This window comes from Mustelus asterias, chromosome 13, assembly GCF_964213995.1.
Source record: "Mustelus asterias chromosome 13, sMusAst1.hap1.1, whole genome shotgun sequence".
Lineage (NCBI taxonomy): Eukaryota > Metazoa > Chordata > Chondrichthyes > Carcharhiniformes > Triakidae > Mustelus > Mustelus asterias.
The window spans coordinates 94,377,610-94,404,659 of NC_135813.1; the positions used below are offsets into that span (position 1 = coordinate 94,377,610).

Consider the following 27,050-nt stretch of genomic DNA (forward strand, 5'->3'; position numbering starts at 1 on the left):
TGCAACACAGAACGAGGACATTCAGTCCATCAAATCTGCTTCCCACAAAGTAATAGAGAATCTCAGTCTTTTCCTATCTCCATAACATCCAATCCCAGTGGAGTTCAATTCAGCTCCTTTTTGAAATGGCCAATTGGCTTTTGCAGTGAGCCTGTTCTACATACATTAATCTCAGGGGACAAAAGCTTCTAACGCCTGCCCTCATTCCTTAGTTTTAAACCTGTGACCCCCTCGTTCAATGCTCAAAGTGGTCAGTGCTTCTCAAACATTTTGGTCCATGGGACACTCAGCCAGTGCAAAGGTTCCCACAGATCACCTCCCAGTCCTACCTCACCTATTACCATCACAAGAAATCTCATAAGAATTAGTAAGAACTGATGGAAACTATAAATATTTCATGGCTTTCTCACTACTAAATGTAATAAATCTGTGCATTATTTTTAAAATTAAATTTAAGTAAATTATTAATGCATGCCAGAAACAAAAGTATATTATAGACATTTCCATTAAATTAACATTAATAGAGGCTGCTTATTTGAAACATTCAATATGTGTTACAAAATCATGACAATAATCTTCCTTTGAGAAATTAATACTTACTCTTACATCTACACTTCACCTTCTCCTCCAGGCACCATGGTACCCTAAGAGGGCATTGGTGACCATGGCTTCCGTTGGATTGGTCCACAATTATGCTTGGCAAAGTACCGCAGTGGTTTGCCTTCTGCAGTATGGCTGACTGAGAAACTCTCCCACACGTACCGCCTGCTATCAGGCACACTGGAAAGATTTAGAGGCTGATAATCAGCCTGCTTGGCCATGTTAAGAACACACCTTCCATGGCCATCAAGTCCTGATGTCAGATTTGAACCTAGAGCTTCCAGTTCAGAGGTAGGGACGCTACCACCTCATCACAGGATCTCTGATAACTAAACTAATCAACCAATGATATTGTTTATTAAACTACACTGTTGCTGCTCTCATTAATGACAACCATGCAAAGATGTGGGAGCTGGTCTGATTTTGCAATGAGACATGTGGTGAGGGGTCCGGCCTGTTTTCTAGTATGACCTCTAACATTGCATTGCACGTCAGTGACTTGCATTTTAGACCAGCCCACAGGCCACCTGGAGGACTACCAGTGGTTCGTGGGCCGCACTCTGAGAATCACCGGTCTAGGTTGACTCAGTAATTGTGGAGTCATCGCACCATTCCTGGTGTGGTTTCTGAAAATTCAGAGAAGCTGAAGGTTTTACAAATAGAAATGCATTTCTGGTAAGGATCCAGAGTTGGGTAGTGTTTACATGAGGCTTTTTCCTTTCACTTTGAAGTTGGGCCAGATAGAAAGCTAAAGAAAAGGAACTCAACAAGGAGGTTATTATGCCCTGACTAAAAGATTAGCAAGGCTTTCCTCGCGGGTCCGCCCTCGCCCTCATCAGTGACCAGCTCAGCAAATCCAGTGGAAGAGGGAGGACGGAATAAACAGAAAGCACAAAAACACAGACTGTCACCAAGCCAACAGCACCAACACAGGGTAGGCCAGCCAGGAAGCCACACCCCGAGGAAGGTGCTTTCAAGACATACATTTGCCTCAGAACTTGTGCAGGAGGAAAACACAAGTCCAGCTTCCGAGACACTGCTCCTTTCATACACTTTCAGACACATCCAGCTAAGATTGCGCCATTACTATGAATAGTCTGTTCTTTATGATGACTTTATTTTAAGCTTCCTTTTCCCTGAAACTGCACCCCCTGCTAAACTGGCAGCAATTTATTACAACTCCCAAACATGGAATGTTGCTGATTTTTTTTTAAAACTTAGTGATTTTGGTAATGCTGGAAACAGAGACTGCAAATTAGAACAGAATGGGGCCAGTGGGGAGGGGAGAACGAAAAATATGATAGATATTCGACTTTGAAATACTGGTAAGAACTGGCGTTTTGTTACTGGCAACATGAGGACGTAGGAACATAAACAAATAGAAGCAGGAGTAGGCCATTCAGCCCTTTGAGCCTGCTCCGTCATTCATTTTGATCATCATGGCTGATCATCAAATTCAACGTCCTGATCCCACCTTTCCCCCATTTCCCTCGATCCTTTTAGACCCAAGAGTTATATCTATTTTTTTTTTTGAAATCACACAACGTTTTGGCCTCAACCACTTTCTGTGGTAGTGAATTCCACACATTTACCACCCTCTGGGTGAAGAAACTTCTCCTCACCTCAGTTCTAAAAGGACTGTGCGAAGATGTGCAAATTAGATGGATTAGCCATGGTAAATGCACAGGGTTACAACAATATGGTGGAGGGGAGAGGGTAAGATGCTGTTTTGGAGAGTAGGCATAGACTGAATGTCCTGGATGGCCTCTTTCCGCACTGTAGGGATTCTATGGTTCTAAGAGCTTTGTCAGTGTTGCACATTAACTCTGAGATGCTCCAGTCAGAATTCCATTCCCTCAATGTCCAGCTGGTGTGCTCCGATGAAGGGTCATCCTGACTCAAAACATTGGCTCCAATCTCTCTCCACAGATGCTGTCAGACCTGCTGAGATTTTCCAACATTTTCTGCTTTTGTTTGTGATAGAATACTTGATTCATTCTATTCTAATCATTGCATCTCTGAACTTACATTTTTTGTTAGACAGAATGGACAGGGAGATTGGCCTTGGTTGAGAGGTCTATAACCAGGGGGGTTAGATTTAGGGTAAGAGATTTAGATTGGATTCAGATTTAGGGCAGCACGATGGCACAGTGGTTAGCACTGCTGCCTCACAGCGTCAGGAACCCAGGTTTGATTTTGGCCTTGGGTGACTGTCTGTGTGGGGTTTGCACGTTCTCCCCATGTCAGTGTGTGTGTTGCCTCCGGATGCTCCAGTTTCCTCCCACAGTCCAAGGGTGTGCAGATTAGATGGATTAGCCATGGTAAATGCGCGGGCTACGAGGATATGGTGGAGGGAGGGCCTGGGTGTGATGCTCTTTTGGAGAATCGATGCAGACTCGATGGACCTCTTTCCGCACTGTAGGGATTCTATGGTTCTAAGAGCTTTGACGGTGTTGCATGTTAACTCTGAGATGCTCCGCAGTCAGAATTCCACTCCCTCAATGTTCAGTTGGTGTGTGACCATAGGTACTGAATAATGCAGGTCAGTGCAGTGGCAGCAGCTAGGACGTCTTCATTCTGCAACAGACCATTGTGTCAGCTACATTTGAGCCACCTGGCAATCCTAGCAACCAGGGGGACAGATAACTGGTTGACTGTGACACCCTGAAACTCCCTTTAAACACTGTTATCTGTAACCATATTGGCAGCAGTATAAAGTTGGCACTATGCTGAATATGTGTGGTCCATGTCTGAGCTTTCAATGCAATTCCAGACATTGCTTATATTGCAATAGAAACTGAGACCTTGGTCATTGTCGTTGGGTTTATAGGTATGCTAATGGAGTTGACCACCACTTCGATGCTGGATGGGATGGGCTCCAAGCTCTGCACAATCCCTGTGCCAGTTGGTGCTGGACCCCTCTATGCTTCTTGGCATTGTTTGTCTTCTGTCCTGTCTGCAGACCGCTCATGCTCAGTCTCTTGCCATGTTCTGATCGTGTCTTGGGGCCTGTGCAGCCAGAAAATCCCACCCAGGAGCTATCTCAATCCAAGAAACGTGAACACAACATATCCACGCTAAATTACTCCTGAGGTTGCATTTTAGTTCCCCACCAATGTGTTTGAAGGCCGGGGGCTCATAAAATAAAGCAAGTGGCCAGCCCCCCCACTTCCCTGCCCTCCCCTGGCCTGTCTGCCATATTACGTGATGTGGAGATGTCGGTGTTGGATTGGGGTGGGTGCAGTGAGAAGTCTCACAACACCTGGCCTATCTCCCATTTTACGGGCAGCGGGTAAGGCATCAGACAACCCTATTGATGCTTTTAAGGGCCAAATAACTGCCTCTTAAAGTCTTCGATCTGCCTTCCCTGAAATATTACTGCATGGTAGGTTGTTGCATAAGGTTAAATCTCACGGGATCCAGGGTGAGGTATCTAAATGGATACAAACTTGGCTGGTTGTAGAGAATTGTTTTTCAAACTGGAGGCCTGTGACCAGCGGTGTGCCTCAGGGATCAGTGCTGGGTCCACTGTTATTTGTAATTTATATTAATGATTTGGATGAGAATATAGGAGGCATGGTTAGTAAGTTTGCAGATGACACTAAGATTGGTGGCATAGTGGACAGTGAAGAAAACTATCTCCAATTGCAACAGGATCTTGATCAATTGGGCCAGTGGGCTGACGAATGGCAGATGGAGTTTAATTTAGATAAATGCGAAGTGATGCATTTTGGTCAATCAAACCAGGGCAGGACTTACTCAGTTAATGGTAGGGCGTTGGGGAGAGTTATAGAACAAAGAGATCTAGGGGTACAGGTTCATAGCTCCTTGAAAGTGGAGTCACAGGTGGACAGAATGGTGAAGAAGGCATTCGGCATGCTTGGTTTCATCGGTCAGAACATTGAATACAGGAGTTGGGATGTCTTGTTGAAGTTGTACAAGACATTGGTAAGGCCACACTTGGAGTACTGTGTGCAATTCTGGTCACCCTATTATAGAAAGGATATTATTAAACTAGAAAGAGTGCAGAAAAGATTTACTAGGATGCTACCAGGACTTGATGGATTGAGTTATAAAGAGAGGTTGGATAGACTGGGACTTTTTTCTCTGGAGCATAGGAGGCTGAGGGGTGATCTTATACAGGTCTATAAAATAATGAGGGGAATAGACAATATCTTTTCCCAAAGATAGGGGAGTCTAAAACTTAGAGGGCATAGATTTAAGGTGAGAGGGGAGAGATACAAAAGGGTCCAGAGGGGCAATCTTTTCACACAGAGGGTGGTGAGTGTCTGGAACAAGCTGCCAGAGGTAGTAGTAGAGGCGGGTACAATTTTGTCTTTTAAAAAGCATTTAGATAGTTACATGGGTATGATGGGTATAGAGGGATATGGGCCAAATGCGGGGCAATTGGGATTAGCTTCGGGGTTTTAAAATAAAAAGGACGGCATGGACAAGTTGGGCTGAAGGGCCTGTTTCCATGCTGTAAACCTCTATGACTCTATTTCAGCCTGCGAGGTAAGGCAGGGGCAAGGTGAGCAGCCTGGCAGGTTTGACAGCACGGGCTGCTACTGGGTAGGAAAAGTGGGATCTGCTTTGGGAACATTCCCTGTGCCCATTAGGGACACTCTCCCTTCTAAGAATGTCTCCCCCCCCCCCCGCCTTGGCCTCTCTAACGCAACCGTCCTTGATGGAAGTTCCACTCTGACCCTATTAAGGCCGCCCCAGTATAATATCACTGAATTTCTGGTCAGCAAGGTGCCAGGGCAAGGGGTGGGGGAAGCAATCAGGTACCCCCTGTAAAATCCACCCCATGAAAATCTGGTAGGTAGTGCTCTTACAAGCTTCAATCCACCTGCCTTGTGACTATATGAAGTTTTCCACAATGTGCAGTATTTTGCTGCCAATATTGAGAGTGCTTTTGGTGAAATCTACCAGGAAATGCTTACATTCTCCTATTGCAATTGCTCACAATAAAAGCACCTCATGGTCATGTTGTAATTTCCCTTCAATTGTTTTTGTTAGCTGTTTGTTGAAATACTGATGTACTGACGAAGGCAACAAAAATACATATACTAAAGGGCAGATCAGTGTTGTAGTGCTTCACAAAGCAGAGATTTACAGTAAAATTCCTCTCCCTAAACCTCACCCTCCCACCCACCCTCCAGCGATGGAGGTCGACTCCTTGCAGGAGCACAGTTCCAGTGACACCATTCTCGTACCAAGTGGCCATTCTTCATCTACAAGTCTTGATCACGAGTGTCAGCAGGCTATCTGACCGTGGGAACCTTCACAAACGAGTTGGATCTCATCCTCACACAATATACATCTCGGCATATGTCGCAGATTTTGTTAGATTGTCATTGGGGTGGGAGGGGTACGGTGGTTAGAACTCTAACCACTAAGCTCATATATATTGGCCTATCATCATCATAACCCATCACAGACTGGGCATTGACAGCGAGATCTTCCAGGTAACTGTAGCTCATCTTCACTCGACATAGCTGATGATACATTGCACTGCGCAGCCAATTGTTAGCATTAAACAAAGAACAAAGAAAATTACAGCACAGGAACAGGCCCTTCGGCCCTCCAAGCCTGCACCGACCATGCTACCCAACTTAACTAAAACCCCCTACCCTTCCGGGGACCACATCCCTCTATTCCCATCCTATTCATGCATTTGTCAAGACGTCCCTTAAAAGTCACTACCGTATCCGCTTCCACTACCTCCCCTGGCAACGAGTTCCAGGCACCCACCACTCTCTGTGTAAAAAAAATCTGCCTCGTGCATTTCCTTTAAACCTTGCCCCCCGCACCTTAAACCTGTGCCCCCTAGTAATTAACTCTTCTACTCTGGGAAAAAGCTTCTGACTATCCACTCTGTCCATACCCCTCATAATCTTGTAGACTTCTATCAGGTCGCCCCTCAACCTCCGTCGTTCCAGTGAGAACAAACCAAGTTTCTCCAACCTCTCCTCATAGCTAATGCCCTCCATACCAGGCAACATCCTGGTATATCTTTTCTGTACCCTCTCCAAAGCCTCCACATCCTCCTGGTAGTGTGGCGACCAGAATTGAACACTATACCCCAAGTGCGGCCTAACTAAGGTTCTATAAAGTTGCAACATGACTTGCCAATTTTTAAACTCAATGCCCCGGCTGATGAAGGCAAGCATGCCGTATGCCTTCTTGACTACCTTCTCCACCTGCATTGCCACTTTCAGTGACCTGTGTACCTGTACACCCAGATCCCTCTGCCTATCAATACTCTTAAGGGTTCTGCCATTTACTGTATATTTTCTGCCTATTAGACCTGTCCAAACATTTCTCCCCCAGCATCTTTCAACTTCAGAGACTTTGAATAGGAGGTATGTATCCCCAGGAACACAGGAATTCTAGAGGAAGGCTCGGATAGTGTAGTGGCTCTGTTACTGGACTAGTAAATGAGAGGCCTGGACTAATAATCGAGCTAAAGGGTGAATTCTGACCTCACCATAGCAAAACCCCTTCTTTACCACATCTACCCAAACCCCTGAGAAAAGGAATGCATTGCTTCAGCTGTTAAATACACACTGCTGTCGGTGCAGGCACAGCTATTGCCAATGAACCTTTATCTACCAATCAATGTACTTCTCATCTGAGTCCACTGTAATCAAAACATGCAAAAAAGAAAGTATTGAATTTACATAACACACAGTTCAGAAGCATTGAAAATGCCGATGCAATTAATTACTTCAAAGTGCAGTGGCTGCTGCAATGTAGATAAACACGATAACCATGTCATGCATGCCAAGTTCTATCAAACAGTAATGCGATAAATGGCCAGTTAGTCGCTGGTTTGTGCTATTGGAATGTTGGCTGCAGCTGCAAGAAAATTCTATTTCCGCTTTGACTGTTTTCATGGGATTTTCCACATTGACCTGAATAGACAGACAGGGCGTCCCTTTAGTGTCACATACGCAGTGCGCACCTCTGACAGAGCAGCACTCCCTCAGTACTGCACTGGAACGTCAACTTAGGTTCTATGCTCAAGGACTGGAGTGGTTGCCATCTGAGTGCGATTGCAAGGCTGGTGCTGGTTTTGTGGTGTGGGCCAATGATAACTCGGAACTGGATTGTAAGTGTTGAACATTGTCACAGCCAGCTGAGAGGAGGTTTCATCATGATAATCTGGAACGCATTCAAAACCTGCTCAAGATAATGGTGCGATCCCACTGCCCCACCGAAACCACCAAAATATTTCTCTGTTTGCACCCAGCATTTTCTAGCAGTCATTTATTTGTAATTTACACCTTTTTCTATTCTCTCAAATGATGGCCTCCAGTCAGCCGGGTGGACATTGATCTAAGCCAGACTCTCTGTCAAGGCTTGGAGACTCACGAGGGCGGCACAGTGGTTCGCACTGCTACCTCACAGCTCCAGGGACCATAGTTCAATTCCCGGTTTGGGTCACTGTCTGTGCGGAGTCTGCACGTTCTCCCTGTGGCTGCGTGGGTTTTCTCCGGGTGCTCTGGTTTCCTCCCGCAGTCCAAAAGATGTGCCGGTTAGGTGCATTGGCCATACTAAATTCTCCCTTGGTGTACCGAACAGGCGCTGGAGTGTGGCAACTAGGGGATTTTCACAGTAACTTCATTGCAGTGTTAATGTAAGCCTACTTGTGACACTAGTAAAATAAACTTTAAACTTTGAAAACAAAAACTGGAGTTGTTTGGGGAAATCCCCTCTCTCAGTCTGAGGGAGCAACCATACTGAACTGAAAGTGAGATTGACAAAATGAGAGAGTGTAGCATCTTCTTACCAAAATAGAAGTATCCTCCTTCGTCTTTAGGCTGGAAGAACTTGCCTCTGGCCTGTGCGTGGACATCAGCTCCCTTTTCAACCAGCAGTTCCACATAGTGTTTGCACCGCCGTTCAATCGCAATGTGCAGTGCAGTCTGACCTAAGACAAGAGGGAGAAAATGATGTCAGATCCTTTATCGTTAAAAAGAACCCTGAAGGAAAAGAAAACAGTAAAAAGGGGAAATAAGAATGTTGGTCCAAATTGGTCTTGTCTACATTTTGACTTGATTTGACTTAATTTATTATTGTCACATGTATTAGTATACAGTGAAAAGTATTGTTTCTTGCACGCTACACAGACAAAGCATACCGTTCATAGAGAATGAAAGGAGAGGGTGCAGAATGTAGTGTTACAGTCATAGCTAGGGTGTAGAGAAAGATCAACTTAATATAAGGTAGGTCCTTTCAAAAGTCTGATGGCAGCGGCGAAGAAGCTGTTCTTGAGTCAGTTGGTACATGACCTCAGACTTTTGTATCTTTTTCCTGACAAGAAGGTGGAAGATAGTAAGTACGGGATGCGTGGGGTACTTGATTACGCTGACTGCTTTTCCAAGGCAGCGGGAAGTGTAGACAGAGTCAATGGATGGGAGGCTGGTTTGCATGATGGACTGGGCTTCATTCACGACCCTTTGTAGTTTTTTGCAGTCTTGGACAGAGCAGGAGCCATACCAAGCTGTAATGCTACCAGAAAGGTTGCTTCCTATGGCGCATCTGTAAAAGTTGGTGATAGTTGTAGCGGACATGCCAAATTTTCTTAGCCTCCTGAGAATGTAGAGGCATTGATGGGCTTTCTTAACTATAGCGTCAACGTGGAGGGACCAGGACAGATTGTTGGTGACCTGGACACTTAGAAACTTGAAGCTCTTGACCATTTTCACTTCATCCCTGTTGATATAGACAAGCTAAGAGTTTTAACAACACCTGGTTAAAGTCCAACAGGTTGATTTGGTAGCAAATACCATTAGCTTTCGGAGCGCTGCTCCTTCGTCAGATGGAGTGGAAATGTGCTCTCAAACAGGGCATAGAGACACAAAAATCAAGTTACAGAATACTGATTAGAATGCGAATCCCTACAGCCAGCCAGATCTTAAAGATCTTAAAGATCTGGCTGGCTGTAGGGATTCGCATTCTAATCAGTATTCTGTAACTTGATTTTTGTGTCTCTGTGCCCTGTTTGAGAGCACATTTCCACTCCATCTGACGAAGGAGCAGCGCTCCGAAAGCTAAAGGTATTTGCTACCAAATAAACCTGTTGGACTTTAACCAGGTGTTGTTAAAACTCTTACTGTGTTCACCCCAGTCCAACGCCTGCATCTCCACATCATGATATAGACAAGGGCATGTCCTCCACTACGTTTCCTGAAGTCAATGACTATCTCCTTCATTTCATTGATATTGAGGGAAATATTATTGCCGTTGCACCACCAGTAAAACTGGGAAATAATAAAACTAGTCCGAATTATTCCTGTGTACTTTAAAATGGAATACTGGTCCAAACTGGTCTTGTATACTTTAAAATTGAACACAAGTAAAATGGGGAAATAGGAATACTAGTGCGAACTGTTTGTTCCCTCTGGGAAGACAATTCTGCATTGCCCTTTTGTAGAGCTACAAATCTGGTTAGACAAATTCCTTGAGGTTCTATCACATCGTAGTCAACCTTGAGCCACCCTACACCCAGACCCGAATCCCTGCCTTTCCTTGGCCAATTGGAAAGCTTTTCGTTAGCCAATTGGATTAATTTTCAGCTGAACTGTTGTTCTACCCGAATCCAATCTTTTCAGATGTTCAAAGAAAACCACTTTTTTTTTTACCCCTCACATCGGAACACATTCCGATCCCTTAATAGACACTTTTGGCATCTTTGTCCTCCTTTATCATCACAATTTACATTCCCTTTGGATGAGATTTATACTAAAGTTGGCGGGGGACTATAATTGGAAAATTTTCTTTGTCTTCAGCTCTGACGAACAGTCATGAAGTCTCGAAATGTTGGCTTTATTCTCTCTCCACAGATGCTGTCAGACCTGCTGAGTAATCTTCAATTGCTGGGCATCTGGGACAGTTTGGAAAACTTCTCCCTTTCCCACCTTCCCTGTGGCAGTGTCTTTGGCAAAACTCTCTCTAAGGAAGCAAGCCATGAATTTTTATCCTCCTTTCACAATGTCCGTAAATCCCAAAGCACTTTACAGCCGATCGAGTACCTTTTGAAGTGTAGAAAAATAGCAAAATGTGCATTGAAATGTAGAACTGCACCAACGGGAAACAAATAAAGCAACACCAAATTGTGCCTTTTAAAATGGTGGAAATTCAACTTGTGAGACTGGAATCAAGTGGAGAGTCGCACAATCTCTTCCATCGCTGTGGTGCAACTTGCATTAGGCTCTAGTTGCTGTGAATCTGGCTGATCCCACACTCCGGTTCAGGGAAAAATTCACCACACAAAAAAAAACTTATTTGATGATAGCAGCAAAGCTTAGATAATAAATTCTCAATATGGGCAAAACGTTCTCTTATCAATGAAGCAAGAGTGTTGAGGAAAGCTTCAAAACCAGCAGAAGCCCAACATAATTCTGGTGAGATGGGCAGGATTTTACATTCCTTTGTCTGGGGGTTTGTGTTGTGGGGAGGGGGGCAGTAACATTCTTCAGACAGCCTTCTCACCTGGTTACCACCAGCCCTGACCTCTCCTCACATTTACACAATTGCCCTGGTCGAGGCCCTGAAGTGCCAATTTAATAATTTCTTAGGAGCTGTTTCCCATCCAGCCTGGAGTTCAGGCTGGTGGGAGGAGTCCAGGGGCAGTGGGAGGCGGAGTGGAGTGACAGATGCCCAAAACCCAGAAAGTGTGTCTGAGAAGGGGTCCAAGAGCCTCGGGTGGGAATGAGGGGTGCGGGGTGGTACCTCCATCAACAGCCTTTCAACATCTAGCAGACCCCCTCCCTCCAAAGGGTCTGGTCCCTGCAGGTACTTCCTGCCTCCTGGCCTCTCCACCAGTAACGTCACCCTGCCACAAGCTGCTCTATCCCCTACCAGGTCTAACATCCCCTTCCTGCCCTGAGACCCCCATACACCTAGTCCTGGACTTCCGAAACTTAAGACTCTGGGAACTGCTTGCAGTTCCGGTCCTGTCCATTGCAACTTCTGGCACTATTGGAACTGGGCGGAAGCTCCATCTCTAATCAACCCCTTGGAGTGTTAAGTGGCTGCAGGCAACTAGTAACGGCAGCAATGCCAACTCATGCCAACACTAAGGATGGCAGGAAGGGGAACAGTGCAATCAAAAAATCCTGGTCTATATTAGTTATATTTGTTACATTTAAGTTTATTTATTAGTGTCACAAGTAAGGTTTACATTAACACTACAATGAAGTTACTGTGAAAATCCCCGAGTCGCCACACTCCGGCGCCTGTTCGGGTACACTGAGGGAGAATTTAGCATGGCCAATGCACCTAACCAGCACGTCTTTCAGACTGTGTGAGGAAACCGGAGCACCCGGAGGAAACCCACGCAGACATGAGGAGAATGTGCAGACTCCGCACAGACAGGGTCCCAAGCTGGGAATTGAACCCGGTCCCTGGCGCTGTGAGGCAGTAGTGCTAACCACTGTGTATTTTGTTACAAACCCCGCGGAGACGTAAAACTTTTAAAAGGATATTTGAATTTCCAGTGAATGGCTAAAAGGATCACATGACAAGATTTAAAGCTTTAAAACTGTAACAATCAAAGTAAAAACAACAATGATTTCAGTGGGCAATTCACACTGTAAACTACAGAAAAGTTCCCCATTTAACTTTGACAATGAGCTCCTGCCACAGTTCCACTTTACTCTGTGTCTTAAGTGAATTCTCAAGTCCACTCTGAATGAAAGAGATATATTTTCCTCTTCTATCCAACCAGGGATATTCACAATAGGAAACTTTATCTAGAGATTTGTTTTGCTCTCTCGCACTTCCTGAAAACTTACTCGCGTCACACTACTGGCTTTCCGTGATGTTACGTCTGCCAACATCTCCCAGAATACGTAGCCAGAGTTGGCAACTCTCGCTGCCATGTTTCCTACATTACAACAATGACTACACTTCCAAAAGTATTTCATTCCCTGTAAAGCAATTTGGGATTTCCTGAGGTCACAAAAAAAAATCTGCCGTCCTTACCAGAAGTGGCACAGTGGTTAGCAGCACTGCTGCCTCACAGAGCCAGGGACCCAGGTTCCATTCCCGGCTTGGGTCACTGTCTGTGTGGAGTTTGCACAATCTCCTCGTGTCCGCGTGGGTTTCCTCCGGGTGCTCCGGTTTCCTCCCACAGCCCAAAAATGTGCAGGTTAGGTTGATTGGCCATGCTAAATTGCCCCTTAGTGTCAGGGGGATTAGCAGGGTAAATATGTGGGGTTATGGGAATAGGGCCTGGATGGGATTGTGGTCGGTATAGACTCAATGGGCCGAATGGCCTCCTTCTGCGCTATAGGGATTCTATGATTACCTGGTCTGGCATGTCTGTGACTCCAGACCCACAGCAATGTAGTTGACTCTTAAATGGCCCTCTGAAATAGCCAAGCAAACCAGGGGGGGGAATTAATGGTGGGGCATTAAATGCTGGTCCAGCCAGCGATGCTCACATCCCATGTATGAATATTTTAAAAATATACGTATCTATATCAATTTGAGGGGATACATTCATGGAGCAAAATCAGATCAACCATTTTTAAATATCGGGCTAATAGAGGAATCAGGGAATGTGCAGAGGGCTATTAATTATTGCAATAAACCTCTGCTTTTAGTGAACCCCTTAACCATTTTCTTCAACTTTACTGCAGTTGAAAAATAACCTTGAACAAAAAGAGTTTTCAGCTTCAAGAAACATTAAAGATGACTTCTGCTTTTTTTAACAACAGGATATTCTGAATGCTTTTACAACCTCATATTTACATCGATTGTATATTTCAATAAATCCAAAAAAACTATTCTGTTGATCTAAATGCAAAAAGAAATGCTGCACTTCAATTATCCCAGGAATGTGTCTTGACTTTTCAAACTCGAGTTAGCCCATGTTTTCTGCAAATAACTTACAGATTTCCTTTGAACCGTCAAGGTGAAACTTTACGCCAGCGGGATTTTACAGTCCCGCCAAAGTCAATGGACATTTGAACGTCTCGCCACATTTTACAGTCCCGCCCTCACAACGGGGTAGCAAAATTCCACCCCACATTTCCGTGAACATGAATCCTTTTGGTAAGCCTACACAAAAGATATCCCGAGGGACAGTCCTGGGACTCAGTGTATGAGGTATGGTTAAGAGCCGGTCATGGGCGGCACGGTAGCACAGTGGTTAGCACTGCTGCTTCACAGCTCCAGGGTCCTGGGTTCGATTCCTGGCTCGGGTCACTGTCTGTGTGGAGTTTGCACATTCTCCTCGTGTCTGCGTGGGTTTCCTCTGGGTGCTCCAGTTTCCTCCCACAGTCCAAAGATGTGCGGGTTAGGTTGATTGGCCAGGTTAAAAATTGTCCCTTAAAGTCCTGGGATGCGTAGGTTAGAGGGATTAGTGGGTAAAATATGTGGGGGTAGGGCCTGGGTGGGTTTGTGGTCGGTGCGGACTCGATGGGCCGAATGGCCTCCTTCTGCACTGTAGGGTTTCTATGTTTTCTATGTTTCTATGTTTAAGTGTATTAAATCACATTGTGACCTCCTGGTGTGTCGGCAGTGGCTCAGTGAATAGTATCCTCATCTCTGGATTATTAACTGGGGGTCAAAATTTGAGTATTTAATCAAGGTTGACACTCCTGCTTCTTCCCTGTCTTAGGCTGTCCCTCAGAATCGAGGATAACTTGTTTCCACTCTGGCTGGGTTTTGAGATAGCTGATAAATCCAATGTACAATCTGCACATAGGGGTCAGGTGGTGTTTGAAGGATTGGCGAGATGAATTATTTGGGATTTGTGAGGTCATTCTGACACCTCAATTTCACCTTTGCATGCTCCACGACGATATTTCTCAATGTGTTCGCTGTCTTCCCAAATTAACCTCCATTTTGCTCGGTCACAACCCAGGGTCTCCCATGAATCAACAGGAATGTCTGACCTCTTCAGGGATGCTTTGAGGAGATCCTTAAAATGTTCCCGCTGTCCTCCTGCAACTGAGTTCCAAGTAGAGCAGTTGCTTCAGGAGTTTGCTAGCAAGCAGATGAATGCCATGTCCCACCCAGCAGGGATGGTTTTGAGTGGTTAGCGCTCGGTGCCGGGCAAGTTGACTTGGGAGAGGGCACTACTGTTGGACCACCGTTCTTGCCTCCAGATTTGGAAGATGTTGCGAGGGCACCCACTGGTGGTACTTCACCGGTGCTATGAGGTGCCTGGTGCAGGTTGTCCAAGTCTCTGAAGCATACAGGAACATGGGGATCACTGCTGCCCAATAAATCATGACTTTAGTCTTGGGTTTGCTGACACCCCAGTGAAGTACTGACAAAGACCTCTGCTTCTTTCCATGGGCTCCCTTCTCATCAGGCATTCAGCAAAAGTCAAGAGGATTGGGTAGCATGGTGGGTCAGAAAATTATCTCCCTTCTTTAACTTGTATTTGAACCCAGCGTTGCAGTCTGATGGGGAGAAGGTACAAGGTCCTAACTGAAATTAATTGGAAGGAATTGCTATACAGTGACTGCATGGCTGAGGTAAAGATTGGGCCCAGCTGCGATGCTCCCCACAGTCAGCTAGCCTGTCAGCCCGCCTCATAACTTCAGGATCACCCAGTGAAGTCCATGGAAATGGAAGAGAACAGAAAACAGGCGCTGAATCAGTATCACCCAGGGGAGGCATGGTGGCACAGTGGTTAGCACTGCTGCCTCACAGTGCCAGGGACCCGGGTTCGATTCCCAGCTTGGGTCACTGTCTGTGTGGAGTTTGCATGTTCTCCCCGTGTCTGCGTGGGTTTCCTCCAGGTGCTGCGGGGGTTTCCTCCCACAGTCCAAAGATGTGCGGGTTAAGTGGATTGGCCACGCTAAATTGCCCCTTAGTGTCAGGGAGACTAGCTAGGGTAAATGCATGGGGTTCTGGGGATAGGGCCTGGATAGGCTGTGGTCGGTGCAGACTCAATGGGCCGAATGGCCTCCTTCTGCACTGTAGGATTCTATGATTTTGGACTCTAAATCAAGATCAAAATGATCTCTCCCCCACCCCCATCCTGTTCAGCGTCCCACCCCGATGGTTCTCATTACTCCAAAGCAACAAAACCACAAGAAATTGTAGGGTTTTAACTGGCAGTAAATTACAGCATTCCACTACCTCCTCCCCCATCCCCCACCTCTCCAGATACAGCATCAACTTTATGTTAAATGCTCTGAGGTGAGTGTCAAGTCATGGATGCCCTTCACTGAGCAAGCCTTCCATTATTGAGGGAGAGGGCGAGATTTGATGCTGATCGATGTCAAGTGCTGGGGAACATGGCTCACTGTCTCAGCTCCACCTCAAAACTATCGGACGGTGGCTTTCTGTCATAGAAATGTTGCACTGGGGGCTGTCCTGAAATTCCTCCCTCTGGCTCGATCCACATCTTTCACCCAGTGTTTATACCACAAGTATTCCACATCAATGCAGTAATAAATAATTCACTGGGCGCATCGCTGTTTCAGAGTCACAATTTATGACCTAATTTTCTGGCTGTTATTTATAGATTTTCTTTAAGGGGAAACAGAAGGATAAAGACTGCCTCTGCTAAAGTTATCAATGTGAATATAAAGTACGCATTTAGGGTTCAGTTACAACAACAGGAGGAATCCGCCTTTGAGGATTCCTGAACTGTGATAAAGTCCTATCAGGAACCTGCCTGTTCATTCCTGGACATCTCGTTTTGTGATACAATGTGGGAAAAGGTGATTGGGGCGTAGAGATTTTACCCAGAACACTCTCATGTGACCTTCTAACATGTACCATTGATGGCTATAGGGCGGCATGGTAGCACAGTAGTTAGCACTGCTGCTTCACAGCGCCAGGGATCTGGGTTCGATTCCTGGCTTGGGTCTGTCTGTGTGGAGTTTGCATGTTCTCCCTGTGTCCTCCGGGTGCTCCGGTTTCCTCCCACACTCTGAAAGATGTGCTGGTTAGGTGGATTGGCCGTGCTAAATTCTCCCTCAGTGTACGCGAACAGGCGCCGGAGTGTGGTGACTAGGGGAATTTCAAAGTAACTTCACTGCAGTGTTAATGTAAGCCTACTTGTGACTAATAAATAAACTTTAACTTTTAAATACAGAGCAGGAAGATCCGTGGTTTAATCCATAAACTGTGTGGAATTACCTGACCACAGTTAGGGTAACATAGAAACCCTACAGTGCAGAAGGAGGCCAGTCGGCCCATCGAGTCTGCACTGACAACAATCCTACCCAGGTCCTATCCCCGTAACCCCATATATTTACCCTGCTAATCCCTCTAACCTACGCATCCCAGGGCACACTAAGGGTCAATTTAGCATGGCCAAAGCACCTAACCCACACACCTTTGGACTGTGGGAGGAAACCAGAGCACCAAGAGGAAACCCATGCAGACACGTGGAGAATGCGCAAACTTCACACAGATAGTGACCCAAGCCGGGAATCGAATCCAGGTCCCTGGAGCTGTGAGGCAGCAGTGCTAACCACTGTGCTGGCCGCCGGGTAGCGGTTGGAATTTTATAATTGGCCTCAGTGTTGTGGGCTATGATGGGGGTTAATTAACCAGCGTTTCAGCTTCAGGATATTGCAGGCATGTGGACACCCGATGTCCATAAATCCACAATCCTTGCAGGACCCCTTGAGTACTTTGCCAACCAGGATAAAATGGCAGGTGGACTTCCAAGTCTTAAGTGTGCGTAGGATCAGCCTCAACTGTGATGCCTCCACCGTGAAATAGCCTCAGGATACTCACTGATTAACCTCACGTATGTAATGGCCATCCAGGGCTACCAAAGGGCGGTCAATGTACGCAAAACTGCACTAGAGAGAGAAAATGAAGAAGCAGGGATCCATTTTAGCAACCGCATGAGCTACCTTAGTTCATTATTCCCACCAGCTACTGGCTAAGAGCTGTCTAATCCCACAAAGTTTAAAGAACTGCATGAAGTTAAACTACAACAGATAATGTTGTCCACCGCTGCCTTCTCACCTCTGTAGTAAACATCACGGAACGGCGCGTTGATGAATTCTCGAAGGTTTCCTGTTTTCTCTGCAATCTCGAGCATCACCGGAATGGTATCATTCTTCCCATTGGTTAGGTTTAACAGTGCTTTCGGCAAACATGTCTTCCCTGTTGAGGGTTCTGGGAACAAGAGAAAGACCAAGGGCTGTTATTCTCAACTCTCAATATGCTGCCGCGCTGTGTACGTTGCAATAAACAGACACCAGATATTCCCAATGCGTATCGGGATGGAATGGCGGGACAGCAGAAGGAAACATGGCGCCAGTCTGCCACCTTCCTTCTCGGTTCTGCTGACTTTTCTGAGGATGGGGGGGTGGGTGGGGAAGTGCAGTCGCCAGCCTCATTATTTGGGCATGTTGAGATCTTTTGGGAGTTTGTTAAGAGCTCGTCTTTTGAGTTTCCAAGATTTTCATGGGGCGGGCATCTATTAGGAATTCTCTGAAGGTGACCTGCCTCATGGGAACAGGGGCACCAAAACTCTTTTATCTGATGGGAAAAAATACTGAAAGTTTGGACAAAAACAAAACCAGCAATAACATTTCAATCACAAACCTTTCACTGCCCTATCCCAGATCCCAGTTCTCCATTTGTCCTGGTCACTTTGGAGATGAAGATCCTCTATTTTTTTCCTTTGGACCACACAGAGGTGGCAGTCACAGCAATGGCTGCCAATTTGACCATTTCTCTGATGTCCCATCTCCATTCCCACCCACACCCCGGACACTGGCAGAGCCAGTTCTAGGATCATTAAAACTCTGACCCTGTCAGAACCGAGCTTCACGGCAGACTGGATGTAGAGGCAGGAATGGTCCCACCTCCTGATTCCTGCTTCCAAGGGGAAAACAAGGCCCAGAGAAACTGAATTTTAACATTAAAAATAATTTATTGTTGCTTTTTAATTCTACGCCCCATGATGCGCAGTTATTGCTAGTAAAGTTTTTTTTAAACAACAATTCATCATGCAACATACCTTGGCGGTCACATCCCTCCCATCTCACCCCACACTTATCCTGTCCCCTGTTCAATCTTGGGATTGTGTAAATGATGATAACCCTGGGAAGTGGCCCAGTACACCGCAGGACGTTCAACGGCCATCCCATTATCTGATCATCTTGACTTTCAGGCCCTCTCTTAAACTTTTCCAACAACCATTGGGTCTTATGTGAAAATGTTCGGTTTCCGTGCCAACATTCCTGTGGCTCATGCACATGAGCATTAACTGCCCAAAATGTGGCCAACCAGAGATACAAAATGGTACCTCAAGTAGCCAAGAACTAACTCATAAAAATGTATGTATTTTAGGCAATGTACGTACATGCTTTGCCTAAAATAACACCCAACGTTATAAAAAGTTTGTCTTTTTTTGAACACCCTTTGTTTGGAGTCAGTAATTGCCCCGGGAGCTTGTAGCTACAAGGAATTAACAGCAAGGAATTAAAGACTGTTGCCATTCTTATGCATCTTCCAGATTCATGAATAATCCTGTAATCATGGGTCACCCTGCACTGTATAAGTTAATGTGTTACATTATACTCAATAGATTCTACTACACTTCACTCAGTTCATCATATTCTACAGATTAAGGCATTATCTTATATTCTATAGGTTCTGAGCTGATTTTTCTTTGTGTTCTAGGCTTATCCTTTAATCCATAGATTCTGAGTTGACCTTTTATTCTATAAATTCACAAATAACCCCATGGCTGATCTTGAATCCTAAAAATTTGTTTAAAGTTTTAAAGTTTATTTTTATTAGTGTCACAAGTAGGCTTACATTAACACTGCAATGAACTTACTGAGAAAATATCCTCATTGCCACACTCTGGCATCTATTCGGGTACACGGAGGGAGAATTTAGCATGGGCAATGCACCTAACCAGCACGTCTTTCAGACTGTGACGTGATACTGTATCGTATGGACTGTTATTTAGATTTTGGGTTGAATCTATCATCCGTAGATTCATGGTTGGTTCCTTGGGTTGATTTAATCTTTCTGAACAGTCCCGGGGCAAACCACCCATTAGTTCACTGGAACTACTGAGCAATCATCACCTGTCTCTCTCCTCTGCGACCCTGAATAATTCCTGCTCTATACAACACATTGCAACTGAATCTGAATTTCTCTTTCCGATCCTCCTCAAACATTCGATATCAAACCTTGGAAAACGTGTTTTAATACATCATAGAAAACATCGTAACAGGAAACAATGCATGACATAAGAGAATTCAGCACACATTCCAACCCGGCAAGACAGACTATGGAATACCAGAGAATTCCAGAAAATCCAAACACGATTAGGAACATGGCACACAGTAGTGGTGCAGTAGTATTGTCGCTGGACTAGTAATCCAGAGACCCAGGGTAATGTTCTGGAGACCTGGGTTCGAATCCCATCACAGGAGATGGTGAAATTTAAATCGAATAAAAATCTGGAAATAAAAGCCTCACGGTAACCATGAAACCATTGTCAATTGCCGTAAAAACCTATCTGGTTTACTAATGTCTTTACCTGGTCTGGCCTATATGTGACTCCAGATCCACAGCAATGTGGTTGACTCTTAAATGCCCTCAGGGATGGTCAATAAATGCTGGCCCATCTCATGAATAAATGGCTCCTATCATCCTTTTCATTAACATCCACACCCCTAATACAGTCTTAAATAATAGGGTAGGAAAATTACAGGGGACAGATGTACCACAAAACTGATTAGAAAACCCTGACTGTACAACTGAGGTTTGCTACACCCACTGGCAACAAGAAGCCGCCCTTCTTGGAGTTGGCGGGGTAGTGTTTCATCTTTACCAGCTGGGCATTCATTGTCACCTAGACAGAGAGTGGGTTCTGCCTCTGGCACTCTCTCCTCCCTGCCCTTCACGAGACTCTCGTGGCGAATGCTGGCCAGCTAAGTAAACGTACCTAAAGATTGCTCAGAGCCTCACAAGAGAAATTTGAGGGGGAACCATTTCCCCATAACAAGAATCTTGCCTCTTGTGATTCTCAGCTTATTCCCAAACTTATGCAATTCCGATTCTAACTGAGCTAAAAATATTGAATATGCTGGAAATACACAGTGGGTCAGTCAGCATCCGAAAGAAAAAAAAAATCCTCCACAAAATAGGTGGGCTCACGTGAAATGCTAACATGCTTTTGTCTTTCAGATGTTCACTGACCTGCTGTTTCCTGCCAATATCTTCTCTTTTTATTTCAGAAACACAGCATTCGCCATTTTTCCTTTGCGTTGGTTACTCACTCTGATTTTTCTTCTCTCTCTCTCTCTTTGGGGAGAAATCAACATAAGAACATAAGAAATGAGAGCAGGAGTGGGCTATTCGGCCCTTTGAGACTGCTCCATTACTCAATATGGGTGGTCTACCTGAATTCGTCTGCCCATCCTAACTCCCGTATCCCTTTCTTCCCTCTGGTGTTGAAAATTCTACTGAATACACTCAATGACTGAACATCCCCAGCCCTCTAGGCTAGAGAATTCCAAAGAGTCACAATCCTTTGAATGAAGAAATTTCTTCTCATCTCTGTCCTAAATGGCTGACTCTTTATTCTGAAGAATGTGACCACTGAGATCATCTCTCATTCTTCCAAAATTTAGGGAATCTAGGGCAAGTCTACTCCATCTCAACTCAAAGAACAATTCACTCACTCTAGCCATCAGTCTCATGATTTCCATTTCACCCACCCTGACCCAAGACAAATATAAATTTCCTCAAATAAGGAGACCAGAACTGTAAAGAGTACTGCATATCTGATCTCATCAAAGTTCTATACAATTACAATAAAACTTCTTTACTCTTACACTGCAATCCCTTTGTACTAAAAGATAACATGCAATTAACCTCCAGTGAAACAGTGCCTCAGTGCCTGGGACCCAGGTTTGATTCCTGGCTTGGGTGACTACCTGTGTGAAGTCTGCATGTTCTCCCTGTGTCTGCGTGGGTTTCCTCCGGGTGCTCCAGTTTCCTCCCACAGTCTGAAAGACGTGCTGGTTAGGTGCACTGGCCATGCTAAATTCTCCCTCAGTGTACCCGAACAGAGGCCAAAGTGTGGCGACTAGGGGATTTTCACAGTAACTTCATTACAGTGTAAAGTAAGCCTACTTATGACACTAATAATTTTTTTAAAAAATTCTGATTCCTTATGTGGACTGGGTGTAGTAAAGGGGTTCTTTTACCACAAGCATTTACAACCTTGTTACACCCACCTTACAAAGGAAATATTCTCTCTTCGCATTATATCTTCTTTCATGTTACATGCCAGAGATTAATTTTATCTCCAGATGTTGGTAAGTTTTAAGGTAAATGATAGTCTTCAAGTGGCAGTAAGGTGGGAACACTGGAATGAACATGTCTGGTTACCTAAAGTTTACTGAAGTCTCACAGTGATTGCAACTTCAGTGGCACCGAGTACAAGTCCTCTACATTTGGATTTTCACATTACCTCGAAATTCCTCATCCGTCAGACGTTTCTTTTGACTCAGTAGAAAGACAAGCAAGCCATCCAGTCCAGCAACAGACCCTTGAGACACAACGTCAAACAGGAGGGCCCTGTTAAAGACCTTCAGAACAGGCGGTGGTTCAGGCGCCGGGGCCTTTACTTTTGGACTGTTTTTACTAGAGGAGAAAGAAGAAAAGAACATGAGGTGGAGTTTTACAGGGAGAAAAAGGTTTCAGAACTGAAGTTTGTTTTGGGTCACCAGTTCAAAGTGCACCTTACCCTTAAAGGAAACTTAATCAAAATTAATTTAATAGAATTGTTAGCTGAAAATTTTCTGAATGTTCATCTATCCCTTCAGAATGTATGTGTGGTAACTTTATTTTGTTGGGGGGGGGAGGGTAACATCGAGGTGAGGAATGTATAATTTGGAGAACAAGAACAAACAAAGAACAATACAGCACAGGAACAGGCCCTTCAGCCCTCCAAGCCCGCGCCGCTCCCCGGTCCAGGATTGAATCCTGAATCCAGGATCCCCGCCCAATTTTCCAGCCTATCGACATCCTAATATCCTATCCACCGAGCTGTCCCTCACTGCTATGTCAGCATCACTCTCAGTTCAAGTTAAAGGAAGGATAAATCTCTATTGTGTCTAATTAATCAGCTTTAGCACCATCCTGAGAATTCACTTCAAAGAACCATTTCTGCTGCCTTGCATCAAATCTGCTTGTTCTTTTTCCGAGTAAGACTGCCAATAAGAGTCATAGAGTCGTTACAGCACAAAGGCCAATCAGGCCATCAAGTCCCCTGCCATAATAAACTAAGCTTAATTTCCTCAAGTGCCCATCCAATTTCCATTTGAAATCATTGATCAGCTCTGCTTCCAATATTAGGTCATTGCCACAGTGCTTAACACTGTTGCCTCACAGCTCCAGGGATCTGGGTTTGGGTCACTGTCTGTGTGGAGTTTGCACGTTCTCCCCACGTCTGCATGGGTTCCCTCCAGGTGCTCTGGTTTCCTCCCACAGTCCAACGATGTGCAGGTTAAGTGGATTGGCCATGATAAATTGCCCCTTAGTGTCCCAAGAGATAGGTTAGGTGGATTCACCATGGTAACTGAGAGGGGTTAAGGGTATAGGGCAGACCTGGGTAAGATGCTCTTTCAGAGAGTGGGTGTAGACTTGATGGGCTGAATGGCCTCCTTCTGCACTGTCAGGATTCTATGATTCTCTTAATTGATTCCAAATTTGTCACTTTTTAATATTATATTTACAAGCTTCATGAGGGGAAACTTTTCCATGGCAGATCCCAATAATGACTGAACAAGCTGGGGCTCCTTTCTCTAGAAAAGAAGGTTGAAGGGTGATCTAACAGAGATCATCAGGATTATGAGAGGGTTTGATGAGGCAGATGTAGAGAGGATGTTTCCACTTATGGAAGAGATCAGAACTAGGGGTCAAAAATATAAAATAGTCATTTGTAAATCAAATAGGGAATTCAGGAGTGACTTCTTTATCCAGGGCCAGATTAGAGTTTGAAACTGACTATCACAAAGGAGTGTCTTAGGTGATTAGGATGGATGTATTCAAGGGGGATCCTGGATAAGGATAGAAGGATATGTTGACGGGGTTGGATGAAGAAGGACAAGAGGAGGTTGGAGTGGGACACATCCACATGGTTCAAATGGCCTGCTTCTGGAAATAATTTGTCATATACTCAATTGAGTTTGCTGAAATATTGCTGAAAAACAGGATTATGTTTGACTACGGTCAAGCAGCCAGCTGAGATATTCACTCGTGCATGATTAATGGACACATGGGTAAAGGGTCAGAGGGCAAAAGAAACCAATAGCACCTTTTTCAACAAGGCTCAGCACTTTCAGGAGGGAAGAAGCACATCAAGATACGCTAATCAGTGCACTCATTCTGCCTCTCTCCCTTACTCTTTAGTGTTACAAAGTCCACTTAGTTTTTATGGGAGACTTATAACATTATAAGATTTACAAGGATGTTGCAAGGATGTTACAAGGAGATTTACAAGGATGTTGCCTGGGTTGGGGGGCATGCCTTATGAGGATAGGTTGAGTGAGCTCGGCCTTTTCTCCTTGGAGAGACGAAGGATGAGGGGTGACCTGATAGAGGTGTATAAGATGTTGAGAGGTATTGATCGAGTGGACAGTCAGAGGCTTTTTCCCAGGGCTGAAATGGTTGCCACAAGAGGACACAGGTTTAAGGTGCTGGGGAGTAGGTACAGAGGGTAAGTTTTTCACTCAGAGGGTGGTGGGTGCGTGGAATGGGCTGACAGCAACAGTGGTGGAGGCACATTCGATAGTCTTTTAAGAGACTTTTAGGTGAGATAGAGGGTTATAGGTAAGCCTAGTAATCGCAAAGGTAGGGACATGTTCGGCACAACTTTGTGGGCTGAAGGGCCTGTATTGTGCTGTAGTTTTTCTATGTTTCTATTATGGAAGCCATGTCACTCCATCTACAGGAACAATGCCACCACCAGCTACCAGTGATGACGTCTAACAAACTTCTGATGTTTAACAAGTGAATGCTTTTATTCCACAGAGAGATTTGCGGATCCGCTCTCTGTGTGTTCCAACTGGTTGGAGGAAATGCAGAGCTAGGAAGGGCAGGAGTCTATGTGAAGAGCAGAGATCTGTTTGCAAGACACTTATCCTCAATAGTTCACAATCTTGCAGAAAGTAAAAGTTGCTCTTCAGACGTTTTGTTCAGAATACCATCAAAGTGAAAAGTTCATGTTAAAAGGGAAATACAGTCACAGAGCAGACAGAAACAATAGTTGACAATATCTGGGTAGGAATTTGTTCAAACCTAATTGTTAATGTGCATCAGTTAAGTTGGCTTTGATGATTATTTCTATGTGTTATATGACTATTTTTAAGTCCATCCTCTCTTCCCAGGCTCTCCCCAAAACATCTTCCTTCATACAAATGGAACTGAGGGCTTCTCTGCCGTGATTGAATTGAATGGCAGAACAGGTTGAAGGGGCTGAATGGCCAGCTCCACATATTAATCCAATTTTTCCAATCACCGCCTGAAATTCTGCTCCCTGATAAGGAGTTCGCTGCCACTGAACATCTGGGAGTTTTAACCTTAAACTTTATATATAAATCATTAATGTTAGTAATTAAATATTCTTAATAAGATGGTTTTAACACTTTTCCATTCACTCAATGGATGAAGTTTGGTGCTGAGAGTTTCTCCAGAAAACCAGGAGGTGAATGATAGAATCAGAGTCTAAACTTTACTCACTTCATGGACTGAATTTTATGACCCTCCATGGTGGCAAGCATGGGGCATAAAATTGGGCACCCTGGTAGTGGCACACTGCCCTTCCCTTGCCTGTCCTTGCCTACCCTCGTGGGTCTTTGGCCCCCTGTGATGAAGGGGTCAGACAGCTGACTTACCCATGGGCCAATTTTGACCCTTAAGTGCCTAATTAATGGCCTCTTAAGGACCTCCTCCCTCCACCACAGGTATTTTACCCATGGTAGGGAAGCCCCCAGGTGAAACTAGTGGAACAAGGTTCAGGAAAATCTGAAATTCCTCCCCGACTTTCTAAGGTGGGTATGTCCGAACTGTAGGTGTGGGTGACATGTGTCTCTTCAACCCTGTCAGTCCAGTTAGTGAAGATCAGGCAACAAAGGCACATTTGTGGTTATATTTCACATTTGCGTTTTCTTTTACTCTTTCCTGATATCTGGGCATCATTGACAAGGCCAGCATTTGTCACCTATCCCTAATTCCCTGTGAGAGGTTAGTGATGAATTGCCTTCTTGAACTTCTGCTGCCCACCTGGTTTAGCTATACCCACGGTGTTGGTAGGGAGGGAATTCCAGGATTTTGACCCAGTCACAGTGAAAGTACGGAGATGTATTTCCAAGTCAGGACGGTGTGTTGCTCAGAGGGAACTTGTCGGAGGTGGTGTTCCCCTGTATCTGCTCTCCTCATCCTTCTTGGTAGTCACCATCACGGGTTTGAAGGAAGGTTTGAAATTTTGCCAAGTTTGAATTTTGTGAGTGTGAAGATTTGAAAATCCTAAATTAGGCTAACAGCTTATTTTATGTTGTGCTTTAAACGTAAGTAAAAGTCCCACATAATAGAAATAAAGGGATGCATACTGAATCGTAGGAGAGATCAGGAGAACATTCAACAGCTTGGCTGGAATAGGGGGTTTGAGTAGGTTTTATGAAAACAAAAATGTGCAGTTGGTGAACACCAGGATCTGTGAGCAATAACAGCCTGAGCTATTCATAATTTAATGGAAATGTGGATTTAAACTTTGTAGGCAGTGACAAAAACCATCTAAGTGAAACACGAGATAGTACGGAAAGGAAATTCAGATTGTCTGAAGCCATATAGTGGACAAGCAAGTTTCAGGAGATTATAGTTACTTAAGATGCATTGTCCATGGATGCTTAATGTACTAATGTACCTTCCAGAGCATCTCCACCACTCGCTGATCTCCACCAGCCCCACTTAGCAATACAGGATTATACAGAACCAAATATGGTCAACCCCATTCATTCATCGGGATCATCCCAGAGATTACTGACTTCATGCATCTTAGTGCAGCATTACGAATTGCCTCATTGTCCCTGGGTAATGAAGGAAAAAAATCCTACTCTTGATTGTTGTCCCATGACCAACGTTGGAATGTATGTGTTTTGGTAATAACTGTAAGGACAGCTCAGCTGTAATGCCCTCCCACTGTCTTATTCACACATCAAGGATGACCAGTTTAACAAGCTGCTGAAGGTATCTCAGTATGAGTCACTGCTCCCAGGAGAACTAAGGGAAAGATGTAAGGGTAGAGGTAAAGAAGGATCTCTAATAATTTGGTAAACCTCAATCCTCCAGAAAATCCACGCTCCTCTAATTCTGGCTTCTTGCATCTTAGATTTTCATCACTCTACCATTGATGGCCATGCCTTCAGCTGCCTACGCCCCCTAGTTCTGGAATTTCCTTCATTAACCTCTCT

General features: G+C 44.8%; 1 protein-coding gene across 1 annotated transcript in view; it reads right to left on the reverse strand.

Moving 5' to 3' along the window:
* The window catches only part of trpv4 (transient receptor potential cation channel, subfamily V, member 4), a 69,701-nt gene that overhangs the window by 30,099 nt on the left and 12,552 nt on the right, over positions 1–27,050 (reverse strand). Inside the window, exons 2-4 of the mRNA XM_078226111.1 lie at positions 22,049–22,221; positions 17,566–17,718; positions 8,399–8,539 (exon numbers count right to left, since the gene is read on the reverse strand). Of these exons, the coding sequence (XP_078082237.1) occupies positions 8,399–8,539; positions 17,566–17,718; positions 22,049–22,221 (467 nt within the window). The remainder of the gene's footprint in view (positions 1–8,398; positions 8,540–17,565; positions 17,719–22,048; positions 22,222–27,050) is intronic.